General features: G+C 34.3%; 1 protein-coding gene across 1 annotated transcript in view; it reads right to left on the bottom strand.

The window, feature by feature from the left end:
• Positions 1-3,853: 3,853 nt before the first annotated feature.
• Positions 3,854-21,744, bottom strand: part of LOC133516117 (homeobox protein Hox-B1-like) — a 45,636-nt gene continuing 27,745 nt past the window's right edge. The window contains exon 2 of the mRNA XM_061848844.1: positions 3,854-7,184. Coding sequence (XP_061704828.1) covers positions 6,796-7,184 — 389 coding nt within the window. The 3' untranslated portion in view covers positions 3,854-6,795. The remainder of the gene's footprint in view (positions 7,185-21,744) is intronic.

The raw sequence follows: 21,744 nt of genomic DNA, 5'->3' as shown, positions 1-21,744 counted from the left end.
ATTTTCGGTGGAAGTTTGCATGGTAATGTATATCATATATTTTTTTTTAGATTTTTCAGTTTGTTATTTTAGAAGTTACAGGGGGGGGGGGGGGGACACATTTTACCACTTTGGAAGTGTCTCTCGCGCAAACTATTCAGTTTAGAAAAAAAATATATTAGAAACCTCAATATCATTTTTAAAGACCTATCCATAGATACCCCACACCTATGGGTTTGATGAAAAAAGATTTTTTGAGTTTCAGTTCTAAGTATGGGGAACCCCCAAAATGTAGTTTCTGAGTTTTGGCAAAAAGTGTACCTTGACGGACGGGTAACTACGGAACCCTACACTGAGCATGGCCCGACATGCTCTTGGCCGATTTTTTTTATATTTGATCATCAGGTGACTGAGCTTACATATTCTAAGCTAAAAATTTGAATTATGTTGAACAGTTACGAAAAACGATGTTTTCTTAAATCGCCTACTTTTGTCTCTTTGTTAATTTAAATAAAACTGAAAAATAAAATAAAAACTTTGTTTCTTTTATTATTCATAACATAGGTACAATAATTGTTTATTTGTTTGAACCTTGTATGTACCCTTCAAACTTAGGGTACTTTTCAGTGACACGCTAATTTGTGACTGCCATCCAACGAGTACGTTGGGTACAACACGTACAGTTGCAATTTAGGCAATCCAACATAATTGTATTATATAAGGTGACTGTGGGCAAGACCGGCATACTTTATTTATTTTTTACATTGGAGTATTCTAGCTCCGTTAATTATTCACTTACGTGACCGCTTGTAATCACATATGATGAAGAATTTCATAAATAATAGTTAAGCTATAGTGACAGATCATTTTAATCATAAATTAAGCAAAAACAATAGTGTTTTTAAAAACTCGGCGAGTAGACGGACTTCCCGTGTAGTTTAAGGTAAGTCCGTCTAGTAACGATATCAGCCATACTATGGGTGCTTATTTGTTCGTATTCGAATCCTTACAAAGAATAAAACAAGACAATGAAAAGTGTACTCTAAACTTGTTAATATAGGGTTTAGATTCGAAATAAACACAATTTTTCTTATTAAAAGGTAAGTCCGGCATATATTACGAAAATGGGGTGGTAAACCTTTTTTGGAAAATAATTATACGTACTTATTTTTTGGACTTCTCAAATAAAATACCAATAGTCATTTTAAATTTACTCGTTTTAAATTTACGGAGATCAAAGAGGGTTACATAAATAAACTCATAGTAGTAGCAATTTTAGTATAGTAATAATTTTTAGTTTTAGTAGTTAGTGTCCACATGCATGGCCTTGTCATGTCATGGGAAAACCATTTTCACATGCCATATGCCCTACATACGTAAATTTTCAGGATAAGTAAGGCGAAGAACCCACGTCACATAGCGGCGTGGCACGCGCGGTACAGCGTGTCGTGATCACGGTGTAGGCAAAACGCCTAAACCACGATAAGTACAATAAATGTTCCGAAATAAAAAATACGTACGAACTGATATGGCTGCAATGATTTTAATCTTCAAAACTGTCAAGAAAATATGACTACAATCGTATTCTAAAATTCAACAGGAGTAAAAAGGGTAATAATATGTGTCATATGTATAATAATATAACATATGAAGGCGATGATCATGGGTTCGAATCCCGGTAGGGGCATTTGTTTGTATAATCTACACAGATATTTGTTCCTCTAGTCTTATCTATATAAGTTTGTATATGTCGTCGCCTAGCACCATTAGTAAAAGCTAAGCTATGCTTAGTTTGCGGCCAATATTTATTTATTTATTTACTTAATAGGTATTATCTTATTTGTATTTTCGGTTACATAGTGCTGAGGATGAAGAACACATTTCTTTAGTAGTTTCGAGATTAAAATTGTTAATAAACACAAAACACAAACATCATGCGCAATGTTGTAAAGATGCATATCTGTAGTAACCTTATAAAATCGTAATAAATAATATTGAAGCCATTTAACAGTTGGTAACCTCTGATTCAAGGAAAGTCCGGCATATGACGGACTTGCCTGGTGCATAGTAGACGGACTTTCCAACTTAGCAAAATTTTAATGTGATGAATGATGGAACGTATAATTACAAAACTAAGCCAATATCTGATAATTTAAACACATAATAAAGATTGCCGGGTCTTATATTACTTACGTAGTCAATTTCTGGTGCAAAATCTTGGCACAAACTATTTTTAACAATTTTATTTGCAGAGACTGTCGCACTATCACTTCGAGTTCCATACACGTAATGACTTGTTTACGCGGATTGCTCTGAAGTTCGTTGTCACAGCGCCATCTGTTTTAGAGTGAGGGAACTAGCGCGAAAAACTGACTTACAAACTCGACGCCAAAGCGGCAAACGCTTTCTAATTCAAAAGTTATAATGTGTTGACGGACTTGCCTTGTAGACGGTCTTGCCCACAGTGACCTTATTTAAAAAACGATAAAAGATCGAGCTTTTATTTTATGTAAGATTCAACCATGTAACAAAGAAAAATAAATAAATAGGGATCAAAATCACCTTAACCAGGTCGCGTATTTTTTTCATTTTTTTTAAACTTATTATTATTATTTTATCTTTGTGACAGAACTTATGACCTGACTAAGTATATTAGGGCGTTTCACTTTTGTATGGAGACTATGGAAAAACAACACTTTTCCTTTGGAAATAGGTCGGTAGAAATAAGTTAATATGCCTTAATAACATTTTATTTGGAAACGTAAAAAAAAACATTGTAGGTGCCTATAAGAAAATCGATTTCACTGTTTATTTTGTCATGATTTTCTTTATTTCATTGCATATTAGATAAAAGCACTGTACAGTCAGCGTCAAATGCTTTGTAGCAACCAAAGTAGCCAAATAGTTCGGTACACCATATATTTAGTATGGTGTACCGAACTATTTGGCCACTTTGACTGCTGCAAAGTATTTGACGCTGACTGTACATGATTCGGCATAAAAAGGGCTTGCCAGCCTCATATCTATCGGTTTCGACCGGGAAGCCCGGCAAGTCCTTCTTTCCTGGCCTCTGCAAATTTATTTCATAACAGCAAATTCAGTTCATGCGCCGCTTAACTGCAATGTGTAATATTATGGCAAACCTGCACGGTGCAGCCACCAAGCGCACTGGCCGATGAATAAAAAACATATAAGTGATATAAGTTTTTCACTCATCTTTTGTTTTTTTCTTGTCAATTTTTCTTCGGAAATTTTATTTCATTACATTTCTTTAATATATCGGCTGCGTTAAAATACGCACAATTGTTGCAGCCCTTTGTTTTACTTTAGTCACTTGAGAGCTTATCATATTCAGAAGGCGGATAAACTGTAAGTAATTTTATAATTAAAGAATGATGCTCTTGCATTTTAATAGCAATCTCACTGTTTCAACTATGCAGTCGCCAGCTATCAATCAATCAGGCGCTATACTTAATTTATATAGGTATTATTTATTGAGCACATTTGGCGAGACCTCGATCGTTCATTTATTCATATACACTATCCACGATATCCTAATACTCTCTTTGTATAAATAAGCATAGCACCTTAGGAATGTATGTATAAATTATGGATAGCCGTTAAGTATACGCATTTACGGTCATATTGTGTTTTTAAAAATTAAGTTTCTGCGTTAAAATAATTTATACACATTTTCTCACTATACTCGTATTCTAAGTAGGGTTTGGAGAATATCGCGACGTGTGAGAAGCGGTCCCTACCGATACGGCCGTAGGCTACTGGAAGATAAATTAAATGAAGGAATGCTTCCTTGGGAACTGTCGTTTACTGTCGAGGGCGGTTTTAAAACCTTAAAAACATTAAAACTTCAATATGAAAATAGTTACAATTAATTTATTGATAAAGTATTAGGTACTAGCTTAACAAATGTACACACAAACCGACCTAACACGCAATTATTATATTAGTATACCAAGTTGGCTGTACATTTTAATTACATATAAGCTGTAAGTAATAAATTAATTATAACAAAAAATGAGCTTTGGTCTTATGTAAAGGGTAATAAAAAATAGATAAAAAAATATGACACATTTGATTTTTGATAAATAAACAAATAAATGATTTTTGTTCGTTTAACCACATAATGAACCTATCTTGTAGACATACCATACATACCTACTTCATTATAATTATCTACAATCAACTAAACGGCACCGTAGGCCACCATAAAGCCATACCAAAATGACATTATGAATTAAATTGAAACGATCATTCGCTAGTAATAACTAATAAATATGCCATGGTTCCATTCGACGTTGGCCCAAGGTTTTATTCTGTCGAGGGTAGGTACATACACACTTGTTCATCGTATTTCGCCGTATCTTCGTCGCCAACAAATATATTGTACTACCATAAGAATGAAGTTGGAAATATCGAATACCTCTATTTCCTTACAATAGAGTAGTAAGTATTCCAGGCGTTGTTCTTTCAGGATTGCGTTTTATAACCGCTTGTAACCTTTAATCCTTGTTTGCCTTCCTTTTCAACTACCGTCTTTGTTACAAAAAGAAACAAACGGCAATTAACTGTAATTTGCATGGTTGCATTTTATCAAAGGCTTGGAAATTTTTAACCTGTTACAAGCCTTTGATAAAACGCAACGTTGGCAATATCAGCAGTTCTCTCATTGAGGCGACCTTCCATTATCTACAGCTGAAGGATCCTTAAATCATCTTATGCTTGAGCGAATTACCTGTAGAAAGACTTAAAGACGCGATTATAGCGTATGTAAAGCGTAAATACATCTCTTTTAATCGAACGGAGATAAAAGGGACGTATTCTCGGATCCATTAGGCGTTAACCGCGTTTATCATACGTCTATACGCTACATAGGTACTCAATAAATGTATGTTCCACGGCGAGTCATATGAAAGGGTGGCTCATTTTAATATCACTTTTCCTATATATTTTTTAATGCCTGACATTCTGAAAACGAATACACTAAACACTTTCAGCCTAAAAAGTTTAGGTTTCAGTACAATGGTTTAAATAAGACAACTAAGGCTTACTTGACAGTAAAAAAACTAACATCACACAAAATCTTAAAAAATAATGTCTTACCAACTCGTACAGGTGTATAAAAAAACGAGAACGGAACTTCTGCGCAACAAATGAGTTCATATTAGAGTACCTACATATAGGTAACCTATCTTTAAGTAAGGGGTCACATTAAAAAATAATTCATTAATTGAGCGTTGCAGCTGTCTGTTACATGAAATCTAGCTACAAAGGATACGAAATAGTTAGTAGAGATGACTGTAAAGTTAGATTTTTTTATAATTACGTGCGCGGGCAAATATGCTTAGACATAGGTATTATCTCAATCGAATTGAAAGGTTCCAAAAGGGTTAATAGGTACGAACATCGTATCAGTAGTCTATTTATGTGTAATGTAAACCCCTGAACTAAACTTTTTATGTACAAAAATATCTAGGTAAAATGAATAATTAAATAATCAAATGTTCAGCTAAACACGGTCCGAAATGTAACTACGTACATAATGTTGATAGTGGTGAATATAGTGTAGTATTTTTAAAATTGTATGATACTGTATTTTTAACACCAAATACGTGATATATTTTTTCATAAGTACAATTTACAAAAGTACAGTTATTAAAATATTATTTAGGCCAATTTTGTTACGCCGCGAATGCTGGTTATGATAGTTAGTAGTACATAAAGAATGGTTTAATTAATTAGCGGTACTGTAGCAAAATTCGTTGAAGTATTTTGTCGTTAGATTTTGTTTCTAAAATACCTAAATGTTACATATAAGACTTTTAAAACTACCAACCTCTCGTGTTGTACGCTGACAGTTAAGCATTGGTTTTTCATTCATTAACAATATGGACTAAGTCAATCCGACACGGGCACATGGGATACTAAGGAAGGACATGATTAAAGATTCATTGGTCTACCAATTATAAAACTTTAACTGTGCCATCTCGTTGTTGTCACTTATGAAGTGTACGATCTTTGTGCTGTTTTAGAGGTAATCTAACCAATAATCAGAAATATATACCTATTTATGTAATTCATTAATTTATTTATTTTATTCTCCTATGTATAAACAAGTAGGTACAGAGAATAGGTAATATCAGTTTATTATTTTACTAGAATACCCTCTGCATTCTTTTGGGTGTGTAATAAAAACTTTTTTTTCAGAATTTATTTTAAGTGTTTTAGTAAAATAATAAACTGATATTACCTAGTTATATTTTTAATATTGTAAAATTTTGTAATGATGTTATCAGTTTTTATTGCTCTTGATCATATAAGTAGAATATAATAAGTTCCACGAAACGATTGTAATGCAGGAAACTTGTTCACTATATTAGTTGTCGGCATAAATTAACACTGCTTTCGTATTTAACCCCTCAACTCCAAGCACCTCGAAAAGTCAAAAAGCTCTAATTCTCAGACATCTTTGATTTTTGATGTAATATACTTATTTATATTACCTATATGAAATCGCTTGTGCGGTGCTATATCTATAGGTATTAAATTGACGGCGAGGCAAGAGGAAGATTTTCTGCCGATATCTCGACGGCAGGAGTTGAAGGCTTAAGAATGACGCTGAATTATTTAAAATATTTGTTAATACAATATTGATGAGCGTGGAATAGAACATTAGGTACTTAGTATTTTACACAACCTACAATTAAATACAAGGAAGCTCTGTACAAAGTCTTAAATAGATAAAATTTCTCCACTTCAACACTAACAAAACTAGTAATGGTCTCTCAATTTCACGTTTTAACTTGATTCTCGACTGTTCTCACTGGATCCAACAACATCAGACGAAACTGCTGCTTGGACCTCGGGGGCCACGATTAGTCCTTCCTTGATTCTCTTCTTCTGTTTCATGCGTCTATTCTGGAACCATATTTTGACTTGGGTCTCATTCAGTTGCAAGGCGGAGGCTATCTCTATCCTCCTCGCTCTAGTGAGGTACTTATTGAAGTGGAATTCTTTTTCTAGTTCTGTGAGTTGTTTGTTGGTGAAGTTGGTGCGGCCGGTGTTATTGAGGTTGAGCAGGGAGTTGGGTAGCATCTGGCTGCCGTTGGGAGTGCGCATGCCTTCTTGCGGACTGCCCATGACGCCCTGGGCGACGAACTCCGCCGGGGGAATCATCAGCTTTGGCGCTGGAAATATAAAAAAATGATTAGACAAATTAGATGTAGATTAGTTTGATAATAAGATTTTGCTTATTCGAGTAGGGTTAGATATAAAAATAGGCTTCTCCTGAGTCCAAGAGGCCCTTACAAAGGCTTAATTTCAAAACTTATTTTTAACTTTTATTAAATAAGGTCCAAATTCAAAGTTCTACTTTAAAAAACAAAACTAATGATTCTGGTATTTAGGAGGATAATATTAAGGTGTAGTTACCTGATTATACCTATAGGCATAATAGCAGATTTTTATAATATTGGTACATAACGCTAAAAAAATCTAAGAGATATTGATAATAGGTACCTACAGTTCTATTATCTCTATCAAGCTATGAGCTAGTTAAAATCATTGTTATTTTTTTTGTAGGTAATGGTTGAATACAAATAGTAGTTTAAGTAAACCACAGGTAAGCCATTTCCGCTTAAACAGATCTGTTTACAAATCCTTGGTTATCCTCCTAAAGAGTACACTCGGGCGCATATTTGACAGGTGTCATCTTTTCAAAGTTAAAAAGAGAAATTTCAATATCGGCACCCCGCGGCGCGGGAGTCGTGAGACTGACTTTGTTGGGAGGATAATAGCATACTTAGGAATTATAAACATTACATGTTTTGGTCTGTTTAGTTCATTTGTTTTGGTCAGCATAAGTAAAAATAGAAAAAGTTGCATAAAAACGACTGTATTTTTGCAATTGTTTGGAGAAGTATCATAGGTATTTAGTATGCTAAAGCGTAAAATATTTAAATTTTTCGAACATCCAAACTTTTTGCCATGGACGTATAGAGTACGGTCGATGAGGTTGTCTATGTCGCTCAAAGAAATATGTCATGGAGTGATGACGTCACGTCATAGGTTGGTTCGCAGAATATGGTCGATTGGTGAATTTCACACTTTTATTTTATTGAAAATATTATTGATTCTAATGTTTATACTGGAATTGGGCCATTTTTTAGAATCATATCAACACCATATCACCATATATGTTTCTTTGAAAACATTATTTCAATTTTTGTTGTAAGTTGCCTAGCTTAGCCTCGAAATGCCAAAATGTAATACATACATACCTACATATTAGTACGATATTGGTAAAAACCTGTTCTTTAATTACGTTTGCAATACTGACAGATATAGCCCCTTAAACGGCATCTATTCGATTAATTGAAACACGTCCAATAAGTTACAACTGTTGTCCGTAGATGGACAGGGCCCGCGGCGATAAGTTATTATAAGGGTAAACTTTTACAGAGTGACAATTGAAGCGGAGAAGAATTGGTATCTATTAAATCATACGCTGAATTTCGATTACAAAAATCATTAAATGATTTCAATTTTATACAATCATTGTAATCGCATAAGTATTATGTAGTACTTACTATTTAGGTACCTACAGTCAAAAGATTTAATTTGTGACCTATTTCATACCTTGTCACAGTGACAATATTATGATGTCTCTAGCGAATTTCATTGTTTGTTACTGTGAAAAGGTACGAAAAGGGTCACAAATTAAATATTTTGACTTTTGAATGAGCCATTATACTCTAAGATAAGTATAACGATTTTTAAAATAGGTCAGCTAGATTTTTCTAACTTTTCGAAGTATTAGAATAAATTAGAGCGTATTGTTTCAGATTTAACCTGTAGGAACTTATCATTATCATATTCATTTTACCTAACGATTGAAATATTAGACATGTGATAAAGTGGGTACCGAAACATCTTCATAGATATATTTTCATTTTATGAAGGAAGTGACCGTTGTCCAGCAGTCAAGTTAATCTTATAATCTTCGAATGACCCTTTCCAATAATTTGCCATGACGGTGCTATAGTTCAGTTATCTATTGGTTGAGGACAGGAAGCTAATTCAACTCAATGGCAGATCGCGACGTTGAGTACATGTGGCTTTTTCTAAAAAGTGACGGTGTCACACTGTCGAACTGTCGGTTCTTTAAGTCAAAGAAAGTTGAAGTAGGTAAACCTTGCGACGCGTAGGACAAGTCACAAGCTGACTTACTTATCTCTATTAATTTTCTATTTGAAAATTCTGAAACTGCTATTCTTTATTAATATAGCTTCTTATAGGACGTAGTGCTTAATATGTTCTACGTTAGTAAGTCACCCATTAATATGATTATAGGTTGATTCGTAAGAACTGGCGTGAGATTTGTAATGAACTGAACAGATTGTCATATAAAAGCCGTGCCAACTTTCGTGAATCAAATACAACGTCAGGTGACAACCAAAATTGTGCACCTAAATTCAAGTAGATATTTATCACGGCTACCAGTAGCGATATCTAGATACGATATCGTGGTTATTGTGCACTGGGATTAGCGGATCAGCGCCGTATTGCGACTGTGTTTGCCTTGCTTTCTAATATCCTGCCGTTTCCGAATTTTAATAAACGTTATCTTTCATTAGTTTTGTGAGCATTAACATAATGAAGCCTAAAGCTAGTACGGTGAAACATTTGATGGATAAATATGTTACGCCTAGGATAATAACTCATATTTTTTTTATTTGTTATCAAAATGTTAGGGATTTTATGCTTGAATTTCTTCATATTTGAATTCCTCTGATCATTACAAAAATTGGTAACTGGCCGCCTAATATGAATTCGTAGTCAAACTTTCATCTTGAACTTCTTCACTTTTGTACTGATCATGTTGCAAATTGAAATCTATTCAAAACGGGTCGCCAGCTTGAAATTCTTCATCTTTGTACTAATTGTGATGAAAAATTGATATTTGCGGATCCGAAAGATCCCTTGGAACTCGAAGTCAAAATTCTAAAAAACGGGTGCCATCTGGATTTTGTATTTTTTTATTCATTCGTGTCGAAAGTTAAATAGATGTCTATGAATCCACTCTATTTAATTTTTGGCGAATCGCGAGTTCTCAGTTCGGGGCGACCTACTAGTTAATAAGTAAAAATAGTAAAATGCACCAGCAGCTGCTGCAACTATTGTAGATTAGTTACTAAGGTATGTACATTGATAAATAGTAACTCATAATTGAATTAATTATGAAAACTTATAAGGTCACTGTGGGCAAAACCGTCTACAAGGCAAGTCCGTCAACACATTATAACTTTTGAATTAGAAAGCGTTTGCCGCTTTGGCGTCGAGTTTATAAGTCTGTTTTTCGCGCTAGTTCCCTCACTCTAAAACAGATGGCGTTGTGACAACGAACTTCAGAGCAATCCGCGTAAACAAGTCATTACGTGTATGGAACTCGAAGTGATAGTGCGACAGTCTCTGCAAATAAAATTGTTAAAAATAGTTTGTGACAAGATTTTGCACCAGAAATTGACTACGTAAGTAATATAAGACCCGGTAATCTTTATTATATGTTTAAATTATCAGATATTGGCTTAGTTTTGTAATTATACGTTCCATCATTCATCACATTAAAATTTTGCTAAGTTGGAAAGTCCGTCTACTATGCACCAGGCAAGTCCGTCATATGCCGGACTTTCCTTGAATCAGAGGTTACCAACTGTTAAATGGCTTCAATATTATTTATTATGATTTTATAAGGTTACTACAGATACGCATCTTTACGACATTGCGCATGATGTTTATGTTTTGTGTTTGTTAACAATTTTAATCTCGAAACTACTAAAGAAATGTGTTCTTCATCCTCAGCACTATGTAACCGAAAATACAAATAAGAAAATACCTATTAAGTAAATAAATAAATAAATAAATAAATATTGACCGCAAACTAAGCATAGCTTAGCTTTTACTATTGGCGACGACATATACAAACTTATATAGATAAATACATAAAAAACAAACATGACTCGAGGAACAAATATCTGTGTAGATTATACAAGCAAATGCCCCTACCGGGATTCAAACCCATGATCATCGCCTTCATATGTTATTATTATACCTATGACACATACTATTACCCTTTTTACTCCTCTTGAATTTTAGAATACGGTTGTACAGTCATATTTTCTTGACAGTTTTGAAGATTAAAATCATTGCAGCCATATCAGTCCGTCCGTATTTTTTATTTCGGAACATTTATTGTACTTATCGTGGTTTAGGCGTTTTACCTACACCGTGATACAAGGTTACGCGCCACGCCAACGCTGTACCGCGCGTGCCACGCCGCTATGTGACTTGTGTTATGGAGTTTGATTTGCCAATCACTATTTAATTTAAACTTAAACGGTGTTCGTAGTTTAAAATTGCTACTACTATGAGTTTATTTATGTAACCCTCTTTGATCTCCGTAAATTTAAAACAACGAGTAAATTTAAAATGACTATTGGTATTTTATTTGAGAAGTCCAAAAAATAAGTACGTATAATTATTTTCCAAAAAAGGTTTACCACCCCATTTACGTAACATATGCCGGACTTACCTTTTAATAAGAAAAATTGTGTTTATTTCGAATCTAAACCCTATATTAACATGTTTAGAGTACACTTTTCATTGTCTTGTTTCATTCTTTGTAAGGATTCGAATACGAACACATAAGCACCCATAGTATGGCTGATATCGTTACTAGACGGACTTACCTTAAACTACACGGGAAGTCCGTCTACTCGCCGAATTTTTAAAAATACTATTGTTTTTGCTTAATTTATGATTAAAATTATCTGTCACTATAGCTTAACTATTATTTATGAAATTCTTTATCGTATGTGATTACAAGCGGTCACGTAAGTGAATAATTAACGGAGCTAGAATACTCCAATGTGAAAAATAAATAAAGTATGCCGGTCTTGCCCACAGTCACCTTAAGTTGTAATTTCAATGCGTACATATTAAATGGGCAACCGATTCATCATTTTTGTCCACGCGACCGTATCTTGACATCGTGCTATTCCGATATTTACATTTCTATGAAGGTTTTAATCGCATACATCTCCTGTCAGCCCGTGTAAATTATAATGTCAGCTGCAACTTTTATTCTAAGTATGTATCTAAAAGTTTCGGTAAAGAATTTAAGCAAATAGTACTGCTTTACATAAAAAAATGTTAGGCGCATCTGCTACACTGTCCAATTTTCAACCAATCGCACTCGTTCCCGCTCCCCTAGCTGTCAGTTGAGTGTCAAGCCTGAATTGTTCGAATTTGATGTTTTTTTTACGACGGCGTAGGGCGTTGACGCGGCTGTACATGGCCGGTCGTGTTCTACAATTGAATTGATTGAATTATGGTTAATTTGGAGCGTTATGGATGGCCACCCGTATTGTCGGATGGTAAATAAGGGTACCTACCTATCTAGCCTGTTTCATAGAAATTGGTTCTGCGGAATATTTTGTAGGAAATAGGTATTTAGTTATTAAAGTGCGTTAAATAGTAGTCTAGCCAACTATTCAAGGCACTAAAATTCTAAATTTCTGAGGCTTATCACCATGATCAACTTCCATCCATATATTTTTTAATTTGCCTCATTTTAGTGACATGACTGGCCAGGCTATAAAATATAATCCTAACCTTTTATAAGCATTAGAGTCCGTCTAAGCTAACTTTTCACCTACTTGAGCAGAACAAAGTGAGTCAGTGTCACTATAAACGTCATATTGTCATGGAAAATTAACATTACCACACTTTGTCTTTGCAGAGTTAGCTTGGTCTGCCTCTATGTAGTTTACCTTTCTAAATAAACAGAGTTTGCCTAATAGTACATTACTATAGAGCCCAAGAAACGAAGGGTTGCGATAGGGATACGCAGCCGGTAACCCCGTTTCTCGCCGAGATTTGTATAGTGCTTTTCTCAAACTTGCAATGAATTAATAGTAAAAATAGGATGATGATGATGATGATGATAGTTTCATGTCCTAATGTAATAGGTTATTCAGTGCCTGGGGTATAGAAGGGAAACAAAAATGTGATTATTTTGGTGCTACGACGCACGCCATTTCGCTTCTTATCTTTTTTGTGTTTTTTTTATATATATTTCGGGTTACACGGTTTAGGAGATCCTTTCAGTAACCCCGCAATAATAATAAATAAACACAAAAAAAAGCATAATGGCAGAGTTTTGCTTATAGGTTTTTTTATGGTTAAATGCCAAGACGTCATAATTTGACGTTTTAAAATAAAAGGTTGTCTTACAGGCCAAGGTGTGTAAGGCTGTATGAAATTCCGTTACATATCATCTTCACTTATCACACCTGATATGTAGTGTTTCCGGACCTAATTTGAAGTAAGTCGTGTCAACATTTCATCAAGTTTGAGAAAAACAGCATAATAATGTTGTTCATATTATTTGCGTGCTAGATAGTTATTAAATTATTAAAAGTAAACACTGAATGTGTTCTTTAATCAAATCTGTTTAGGTCAAGCTTTTGTTTTATTATCTACAGTAAATATTTAGGTTTAGGTACTTTTATGACCAACAAAAATACTGTTTTAGTGATCAACTATAACACAAAAAATTAAAAAAAAATGCCATTCTCAGACAATGGTATCGTACCCACACAAAGCAATCCGGACGCATAGACAATCCCAAAGTTTTTAAAAGCCGCGTCGTTGCGCAAACATTTGCCGCCTTAATGGATTAGCGATGTAGTCGGGTAGCGTTACAGGCCGTTTGACTAGTCCGGCTTTGCTTGTTTGCCTGTTTGTTCTGGATGAACTTGCGAAAGGTCTTGGATATACAATGCAACTGCTTGTTTGAGTTTAGATATTGCATAAGGGTTATATTAACTACCTTCTTATAGAAACACCAAATTTATTTAGATGATAAATAAATATCCTTATATATTTTAAACCTAAAAGTTCCTTAAAAACCCTGTCGTGATTTACTTCTCTTCACTCGCGTCGGTTGCTAAGTATAGTTTTGTTGTTGATATTAGTAAAAAATAACATTTGCTGAACCAAATAGAATTTTCAACTGACTTCAAGAATATAATTATGAGATAACTCTAGCTGCATTTATAGGAGTCTACACTTACACTTGAGCTGGAGAAGAATAGGCACTTATAAAAAAAAAATGGTTAGGTAAGTAATAAAAAAGCGGCCAAGTGCGAGTCGGACTCGCTCATGAAGGGTTCCGTACCATTTAACGTATTAAAAAAACTACTTAATAGATCTCGTTCAAACCAATTTTCGGTGGAAGTTTGCATGGTAATGTATATCATATATTTTTTTTAGTTAAGTGTCTCTCGCGCAAACTATTCAGTTTAGAAAAAAATGATATTAGAAACCTCAATATCATTTTTGAAGACCTATCCACACGTATGGGTTTGATGAAAATTATTTTTTGTGTTTCAGTTCTAAGTATGGGGAACCCCCAAAATTAATTGTTTTTTTTTTCTATTTTTGTGTGAAAATCTTAATGCGGTTCACAGAATACATCGACTTACCAAGTTTCAACAGTACCTATAGTTCTTATAGATATATTGTGAGAGTCAGAATCGCGGGTGTACCTAAATAAAATCAAATGAAAAGCATACCATATTTTTGTACCTAATTTGTACTATTTAGTACCTCGTTTAAAAAAATTTGTACCTCACGGTACGTAAAGTTATGATCAAAAAACAGGTCACCCGCCATCCTGACAGTCAGAATGGCGGGTGTACTTTATTACGCTATGTTCCCGTGGTTATTGATAAATTCTATAAAAGCCAAATTTTTGTACCTTTTTTGTACCTTCATATTCAATTATAATATGAGTCATTTTATTTGTGCTTTCCAAGTTTTACTCATTTTATATTTTGCTTGCTATTACAATTTTGCAGGCGTTATAATTTTTCAAGTTATCGATTTAATTTTTAAGAAAAAACGCTAAGGTACAATTATTTTTATTACGCCAGGATTTAGTACCTTTAATGTTTAATCTGTTAAGTTCAAATAACTCAGAAAATCATGTCTTAAAAATGATTTTTCTTAGGAAGATTTCTTTGAATTAGCGCCTAGCCTTTTTTAACGCTAAGGTACAATTATTTTTATTACGCCAGGATTTAGTACCTTTAATGTTTAATCTGTTAAGTTCTAATAACTCAGAAAATCATGTCTTAAAAATGATTTTTCTTAGGAAGATTTCTTTGAATTTGCGCCTAGCCTTTTTTAAGACATGATTTACTGAGTTATTTGAACTTAACAGATTAAACATTAAAGGTACTAAATCCTGGCGTAATAAAAATAATTGTACCTTAGCGTTTTTTCTTAAAAATGAAATCGATAATTTGAAAAATTATAACGCCTGCAAAATTGTAATAGCAAGCAAAATATAAAATGAGTAAAACTTGGAAACCAAAAATAAAATGACTCGTATTATAATTGAATATGAAGGTACAAAAAAGGTACAAAAATTTGGCTTTTATAGAATTTATCAATAACCACGGGAACATAGCGTAATAAAGTACACCCGCCATTCTGACTGTCAGGATGGCGGGTGACCTGTTTTTTGGTGATAACTTTAAGTACCGTGAGGTACAATTTTTTTTAAAGGAGGTACTAAATAGTACAAATTAGGTACAAAAATATGGTATGGTTTTCATTTAATTTTATTTAGGTACACCCCATTCTGACTCTCACGATATATTAGACAGACAGACAGACATGACGAATCCATAAGGGTTTCGTTTTTTGCCATTTGGCTACGGAACCCTAAAAAAGCCATGACGTCATCTGTCCGCTGGCCCAATATTTCCATAACCGTGACGGTCGCCGTTGTTCAAACGACGCGGTGCATCAGCGAAGCACAAACAAACACGCTTGCGCAGTTGATCGCTGCGTCGGTCAATATTGGGACTGCGTCCGCACAGGCTCAAGGAACGAGTTTGCCTCTATTTAATGACACCGGACCGTATAGTACAAACATTTTCAAAGAACGATCGTTATTTCTAAAATGTTATATTATACATAATCAATGAGTGACGGTTGTAAATTTTTGCACATCATTTTCATTATTTTTGTACCGTAAACACGACACGAGCAAATGATGAAGTTTTTTTACTACTTATCAGACCTAGTAAACAATGTCCTGAATATTATAAACCTAAATTTATATAACTTACTGCCTATTCCCTTGATTTATGTCGTGTAGAACTCGCATATAATCACTAACTCAGGAGCTGAATTTTTGGATGGAAATCTTACCGGTCTCATTCCGACGTAGTTTTGTACAAACGTTCCATCGTAGTTTTGTACACATTAAGGTTTATAATTTAATGAAATTCTACTTGTGGATGTTTCTAAACGTTTGTGTTACATTTAAATGATTCGATGTTTTTGGTAAATCGTGTCGTATTAAAGAATGGAACTTATAGTTTGCCCACTAAATGTGGGTGAGCGGGTTTGCGCAAACACACCATCAAGCAGACGGACAGCCGGCGCTGTTTGATCTGCCAACAACGGGTTAGAGGCTGCAAGAATAAACAAAACGTTTTTGGTTTCGATTTACTTTTGTCTAGCAGCGGTCCATGGCTGGGCCAAGGGATAGTCTGTTTTTAATTTCTCTAGGTAATTGTGTCTTCGAGTAACCAAAAAAGAAGTACTATTTAGTAGATCACTCAATGGTTTTGGTACGAAGCTAAAAAGTAAGCCAATATTAAAAAGAATGGTCACTTTCGCCATCAATTACCAGATCAGCATGGTGATACAATACCACTGCATTGTCACGCAAGTTATGTAGGTATACAAAATGTCAGTTCAATCTTTAAAAAACTCTTGTTGGTTTGCTTAACTAAAGTTACAAGATTTGTTTAAAGTTACGTCGTTTGACCGGTACGGGTAAAAACAAATAAAAACAGGAGAAACCCTGGTAAAATGAAATCCACCTTACAAATTAAAATACTAAGGAAAGAAAGTGTAGCGAGTTTTTATTATTTCACTTCAAGTATCTTTTAGTTTAATCGCTCAAAAAGGGGCGTTCACGTCTTATTTTTATCGGTCAGAATTTGCCAGCAGAAGTGTGAGTACACATTTTACTATTCTAATGAAACGATTTTTTTTATAAAATTAAATTGAAGGTTGACTTGTTCCTATTATAGGTGAAAAATAGAGGTAAGAAGTACATACATCATGCTAATGGCGTGAAGCTGTAGCAGTACCTACTACGGGTGGCACTTATTATTTCGTATTTCTAAGATGGAAAGTAAGCTTCATTATTCGTCCCACACACTGTTTATGTGTATTTTTGTCGGAGGGTAGCCGGTGATCCGTCATGCGGCGCGTCGGGGTAATGCGTGGGACTTGTATGAAATTATTAACAACGGGAGGGACGGCCTGCCTAAAATATTAGCAATTTTTTTCACCAATCGACGGCTGAACCGTTGCATCCCTATGATTTTATTAAGCTTGTTGAAACGTGCGATAGCGAGAATTCTGACTTAAATCAGTTTTTAATAAGTCAGTCATTAATTTTATCCAGCTTTTTGATATGGTTGTTTTATTTTATAAATGTCAGTAATTTTCAAATAAGTATTTCAAAATGTCTATAGGTACTGTTTTAATTTATTTTAATTTTGCTTTTTTTATTTACATTGTAATGCGATTGTGTTAGACCTATGTTGTCCTAAATAAACGGATTTAACGGGATTTATTATTCAGCTGCTTTATTTCGTGACGTCATTAATGTAAATATCATGGTGTGTTATCATCATTGTCAACATTTTGAGATGGAGTACGTATTAAATCGCACATTATGCATTTGTACGTAACTACGTACTTTAATTTATTTAACTCACTAGCCGTGGTGCACTGCCATGCTACTACGTACAAGCCAACAAAATTGTGCAAATTTTCATTTGCAACTAGCAGGGCCAATTCAATCGTATACTTGACATCACAGATATATTGTCGTTATTGAGTTTCGAAAGACGATGGCTAGAGACCGGACGGTATGACCCTGGTCCGTGGAAGATGGGACGGGTGCTAGTCTGGGACGCCACGCCTTCCCATCTACCAAGAACTTCGACCAGGGCTTTGGCAGCTGCCGAGGCGGCTGAATACAAAAAGGTTGCGAAATATTGAAGTCTCGGCCCCCAATGACACTTTATCACATGTTCTAACCAGATTCAAAAGGAGCTAACCAAAAAGCTTATCGATACTACCGGTGACCAGAGAGCTGGCAGCTTTCTCTCGCAGCGCATAAGCACAATACTGATTAGCACGTAAGGTTAAACTGTTAGTGCTAATTGTAAAATAAACAAATAAGTTTAGTATTGCCATTCAGCGAGGGAATTCTGCCAGAATCTTTGGCAAAATATATTAATTATCATTAAGATTAGTTTAAATTTTATTATAAGTAGTTTTATATATGTAAGTATTTGCTGTATATTGTGTTAATTGCTGCTATGTGTTTTATTATGTTTATCTATATATAATTATAAAATAAAAGTATATATATAAGTAGAGTATTAAATAACACATAAGTATTTAATCGAGTTATCACTAAACTTAGACCAATATTGTGTCTCATCCCTCAACGATTGAGCAGTATTAGCAGTATTATGCTATCAACTTTCAAATCTTTTAAGCCCGCACTCTATACGCGCACCCCCGAGAGGTTATTTGCTCGGCAAATTTGCGTAGCGCCGCAATTTCAGACATCAACGCGCAGCGCGAGGTACCTTCCGCTTTGTTTGGCTTTTTTATGAGCCATTTGATTTTTTTATTGAGTAAATATTCACGAATTGCGTAATGAATCCGTGATATTAAAATATAAAGAGAAGACAATATTTAAAAAAATCCAATTATTTGTAATAGGCATAGCAAGAACGGTATTGAACATAACTCTTCAAATTTTATAGTAACATAATTTTGAAGTACGAATAAGATAAAATAAGTTCATCAGTCCTATAAAACATGTACGGATGATTACATAATTACTTTATGAATTTGAAAGATCCAAGTTTGAACCTTTGAAAATGAGTACATTTTCTATTCTAACTATAGTAAATACAAAACCTTTAAAGATTTCAATATTTTTGCCTCGATTTTTAAACGACTTTAAAATTCCAAAAGGAGGAGGCTTTCAATTCAATTATTTTTTAATATTTGTTATTTATTACCTCAGAACTCCATAATTTCTCAACCAATTAGGAAAATTATTTTTTTCATTGAAAGTACTCTATATGCATAGATTACGCATATTAATTATGTATTTACAGATTGGTCCTATTTTTGACAAAATCCGATAATAAAACCCATGAGAAATCGAGGGAACTTCTCAAATCTTATAGACATATATATAGTCATTTTTGGATTTTCAACAACAAATAAACATTTACATTTAAAAAAGGAACATTAGATCAAGACCAGTAGGGCTAAGATGGACGGCTCTTTATAGCCGCCGGCCGGTGATAATGTTGCCACCGCAGCGGTCGCAGCGTGGTTCCAATTTTATCACTTGTCACTATACCCGTCACTATCGCGCTTACATAATTGTTAGAACGTGACAGATATGGTGACAAATGATAAAGTGCCGACCATCTTAGCCCTACAGAAAGGAACACCTCAACGATACGAACATATTTCACGTGTGGCGATATTATTTTCTTCGTTAAGTTCGTTCAGAAAGTTACGTTTTTAAGCAACCTTTTTTTAATTAAGGGAACTTCTCAAATCTTAATAACTTTATTATAGCGGATTCTTTATTTTCACATAAAAAGTAAGTATTTCCAAATACAGCAGATTGATGTTTAAAAAAACAGAGTAATTTGTTGCAATGGAACTCCTCTACGACAAGTATTTTACGTCTCGGTGCTAACTGTAGGTAATTGTTACGTATGAGATGCACTATTGGTATTGGTATTTCAAGCTGTTTCCTAAAGTCGGGTTTTTTCTTGTAAAGATTATTTACCCATGGGTTGGGATTTTACATCTATTAGTGTAGGTTAATATTACTTATATACATATCCGCAAACATTTTCGAACCTATTAATTTATATGCTACTAGATAAGTTAAATAAAGAGGATTGCGACGATTTCCGAATATAAAAAATAAGCAACCCAACAATTCAATCGAGCTTATCGCCTCATCCCCTTAGCTAGGGGAATGAAGAAGGAAATAAAAATGCGGCACCCGGGGAGGCGATCCATCCTCCTTGGACAGAGGAAATAGCGGAATGTCATTGTGTTAACAATGTACCACCACACATACTCTTATCGAAGCGAGAGAAGAGCGAGCGAAGTGAAGCGAAATCCTTACATTCAAATGCAACTTGTTGCATTGCAATACAAGTTGGAAATCGAGAGGGTGTCGAAAGGACTTTTAGTACAAAATGAGTACTTTTGGTACGAAATTTCAATTTGCGAAGGTGGTGCTAAATGAATATAAAATAAAGGCTCTAATACGGAAATGTTAATTATTATTAGATAAAACAAAATCACTTTCTACTATACTAAAAAATAATTGTCTATAGGTATTAATTAGTTTTCATCACTGTTCTTGTTACTGTCGAATTATCTATAAGCAGGTAGCCATCAAATATATGTGTTAGAATTTCTGCAGGTTTTATAAATTTTATGTGAGCAACAACCTGCAGTTCGTTTCCATTGGGACAGGTACAGCTAGTGGTCACTGATACTTGTGTGATTGTTCTGATTTGGCACATAACGAATGAAATATTTTTAAATAGTTTTGATCCCAGGACTTACGGCTCGGTTCGAATAATTATTAAGACACGTTTAAGATCTTTAAAAGATCGATAACTAAACGACATGTCAAAATTGACGTTTATTTAGATTCCGCTGTGATCCCAATAAGATTAATCTACGATATTTCTAACGTCAAGGTGACATTGTTTGCCGGAATCGAGCTGCTTCTGTCAATTATACGATATACAAACGATATCGAAATGAGAACTTATCTAAACCAGAACATATCGTTATCGTATCTCATTCTTTGAATTGGGCCGTAAGACGTTACGTTATGCCATTTAAGTGTTCCACCTTTACTAGATTGATGAAACTTTTAATATTATGTAGATGAGATGTTGATGCATATTTAAAAAAATGGTGTTAGTACCACTAGCTAAACTTATTATATTTTTTTCAAGGAAAAGGTTTAGAAGGCTCACTTTTTTTAACAATACCTTTAGGTTGAAATAATACTTGTACAAAATATGAAATCCGTCAGTTACATAGTTTAGGAGAAAATAAATAAAAACGTTTTAGGGTTAAATGGGTGCCGTGAGGTTCCAGTGCGCAGTAGAGGCTTAAAAATTTGTATTGAAATATTTTCTCCTCACGGGGCATCATGTGGTAATAGTTTTGAACAAAAATCTTCGGGGGCAATATTTCAAAGGCTATCCTGCTACACCCTTTTTTATTCAATAGTATCGAAAATTAAACAAATGTTTATGAATCCACTCTGTTTAGTTTTTGGCGAATGGTGAGTTCTCGGTTCGGGGCGAACGCGACGACGCATCTGCGTCGGTCCGCCAAGGCGGCTCTCGTTGAAGCTCCTTGTTATGGAGCGAAACCATCGACGTGTTGCTCGAATCTTCTACTTAAAATACGTGAGTGACCCGATTTAATATATTTGATAGGTCTGTCTTGCGGAAGTTTTGTTATTAAAATTGTGCTTACCCAATGAAGGGACAAATCTGATCTGAC

The sequence above is a fragment of the Cydia pomonella genome, chromosome 3 (genome assembly GCF_033807575.1).
Source record: "Cydia pomonella isolate Wapato2018A chromosome 3, ilCydPomo1, whole genome shotgun sequence".
Taxonomy (NCBI): domain Eukaryota; kingdom Metazoa; phylum Arthropoda; class Insecta; order Lepidoptera; family Tortricidae; genus Cydia; species Cydia pomonella.
This window is presented reverse-complemented; position numbering and strand designations above follow the sequence as displayed.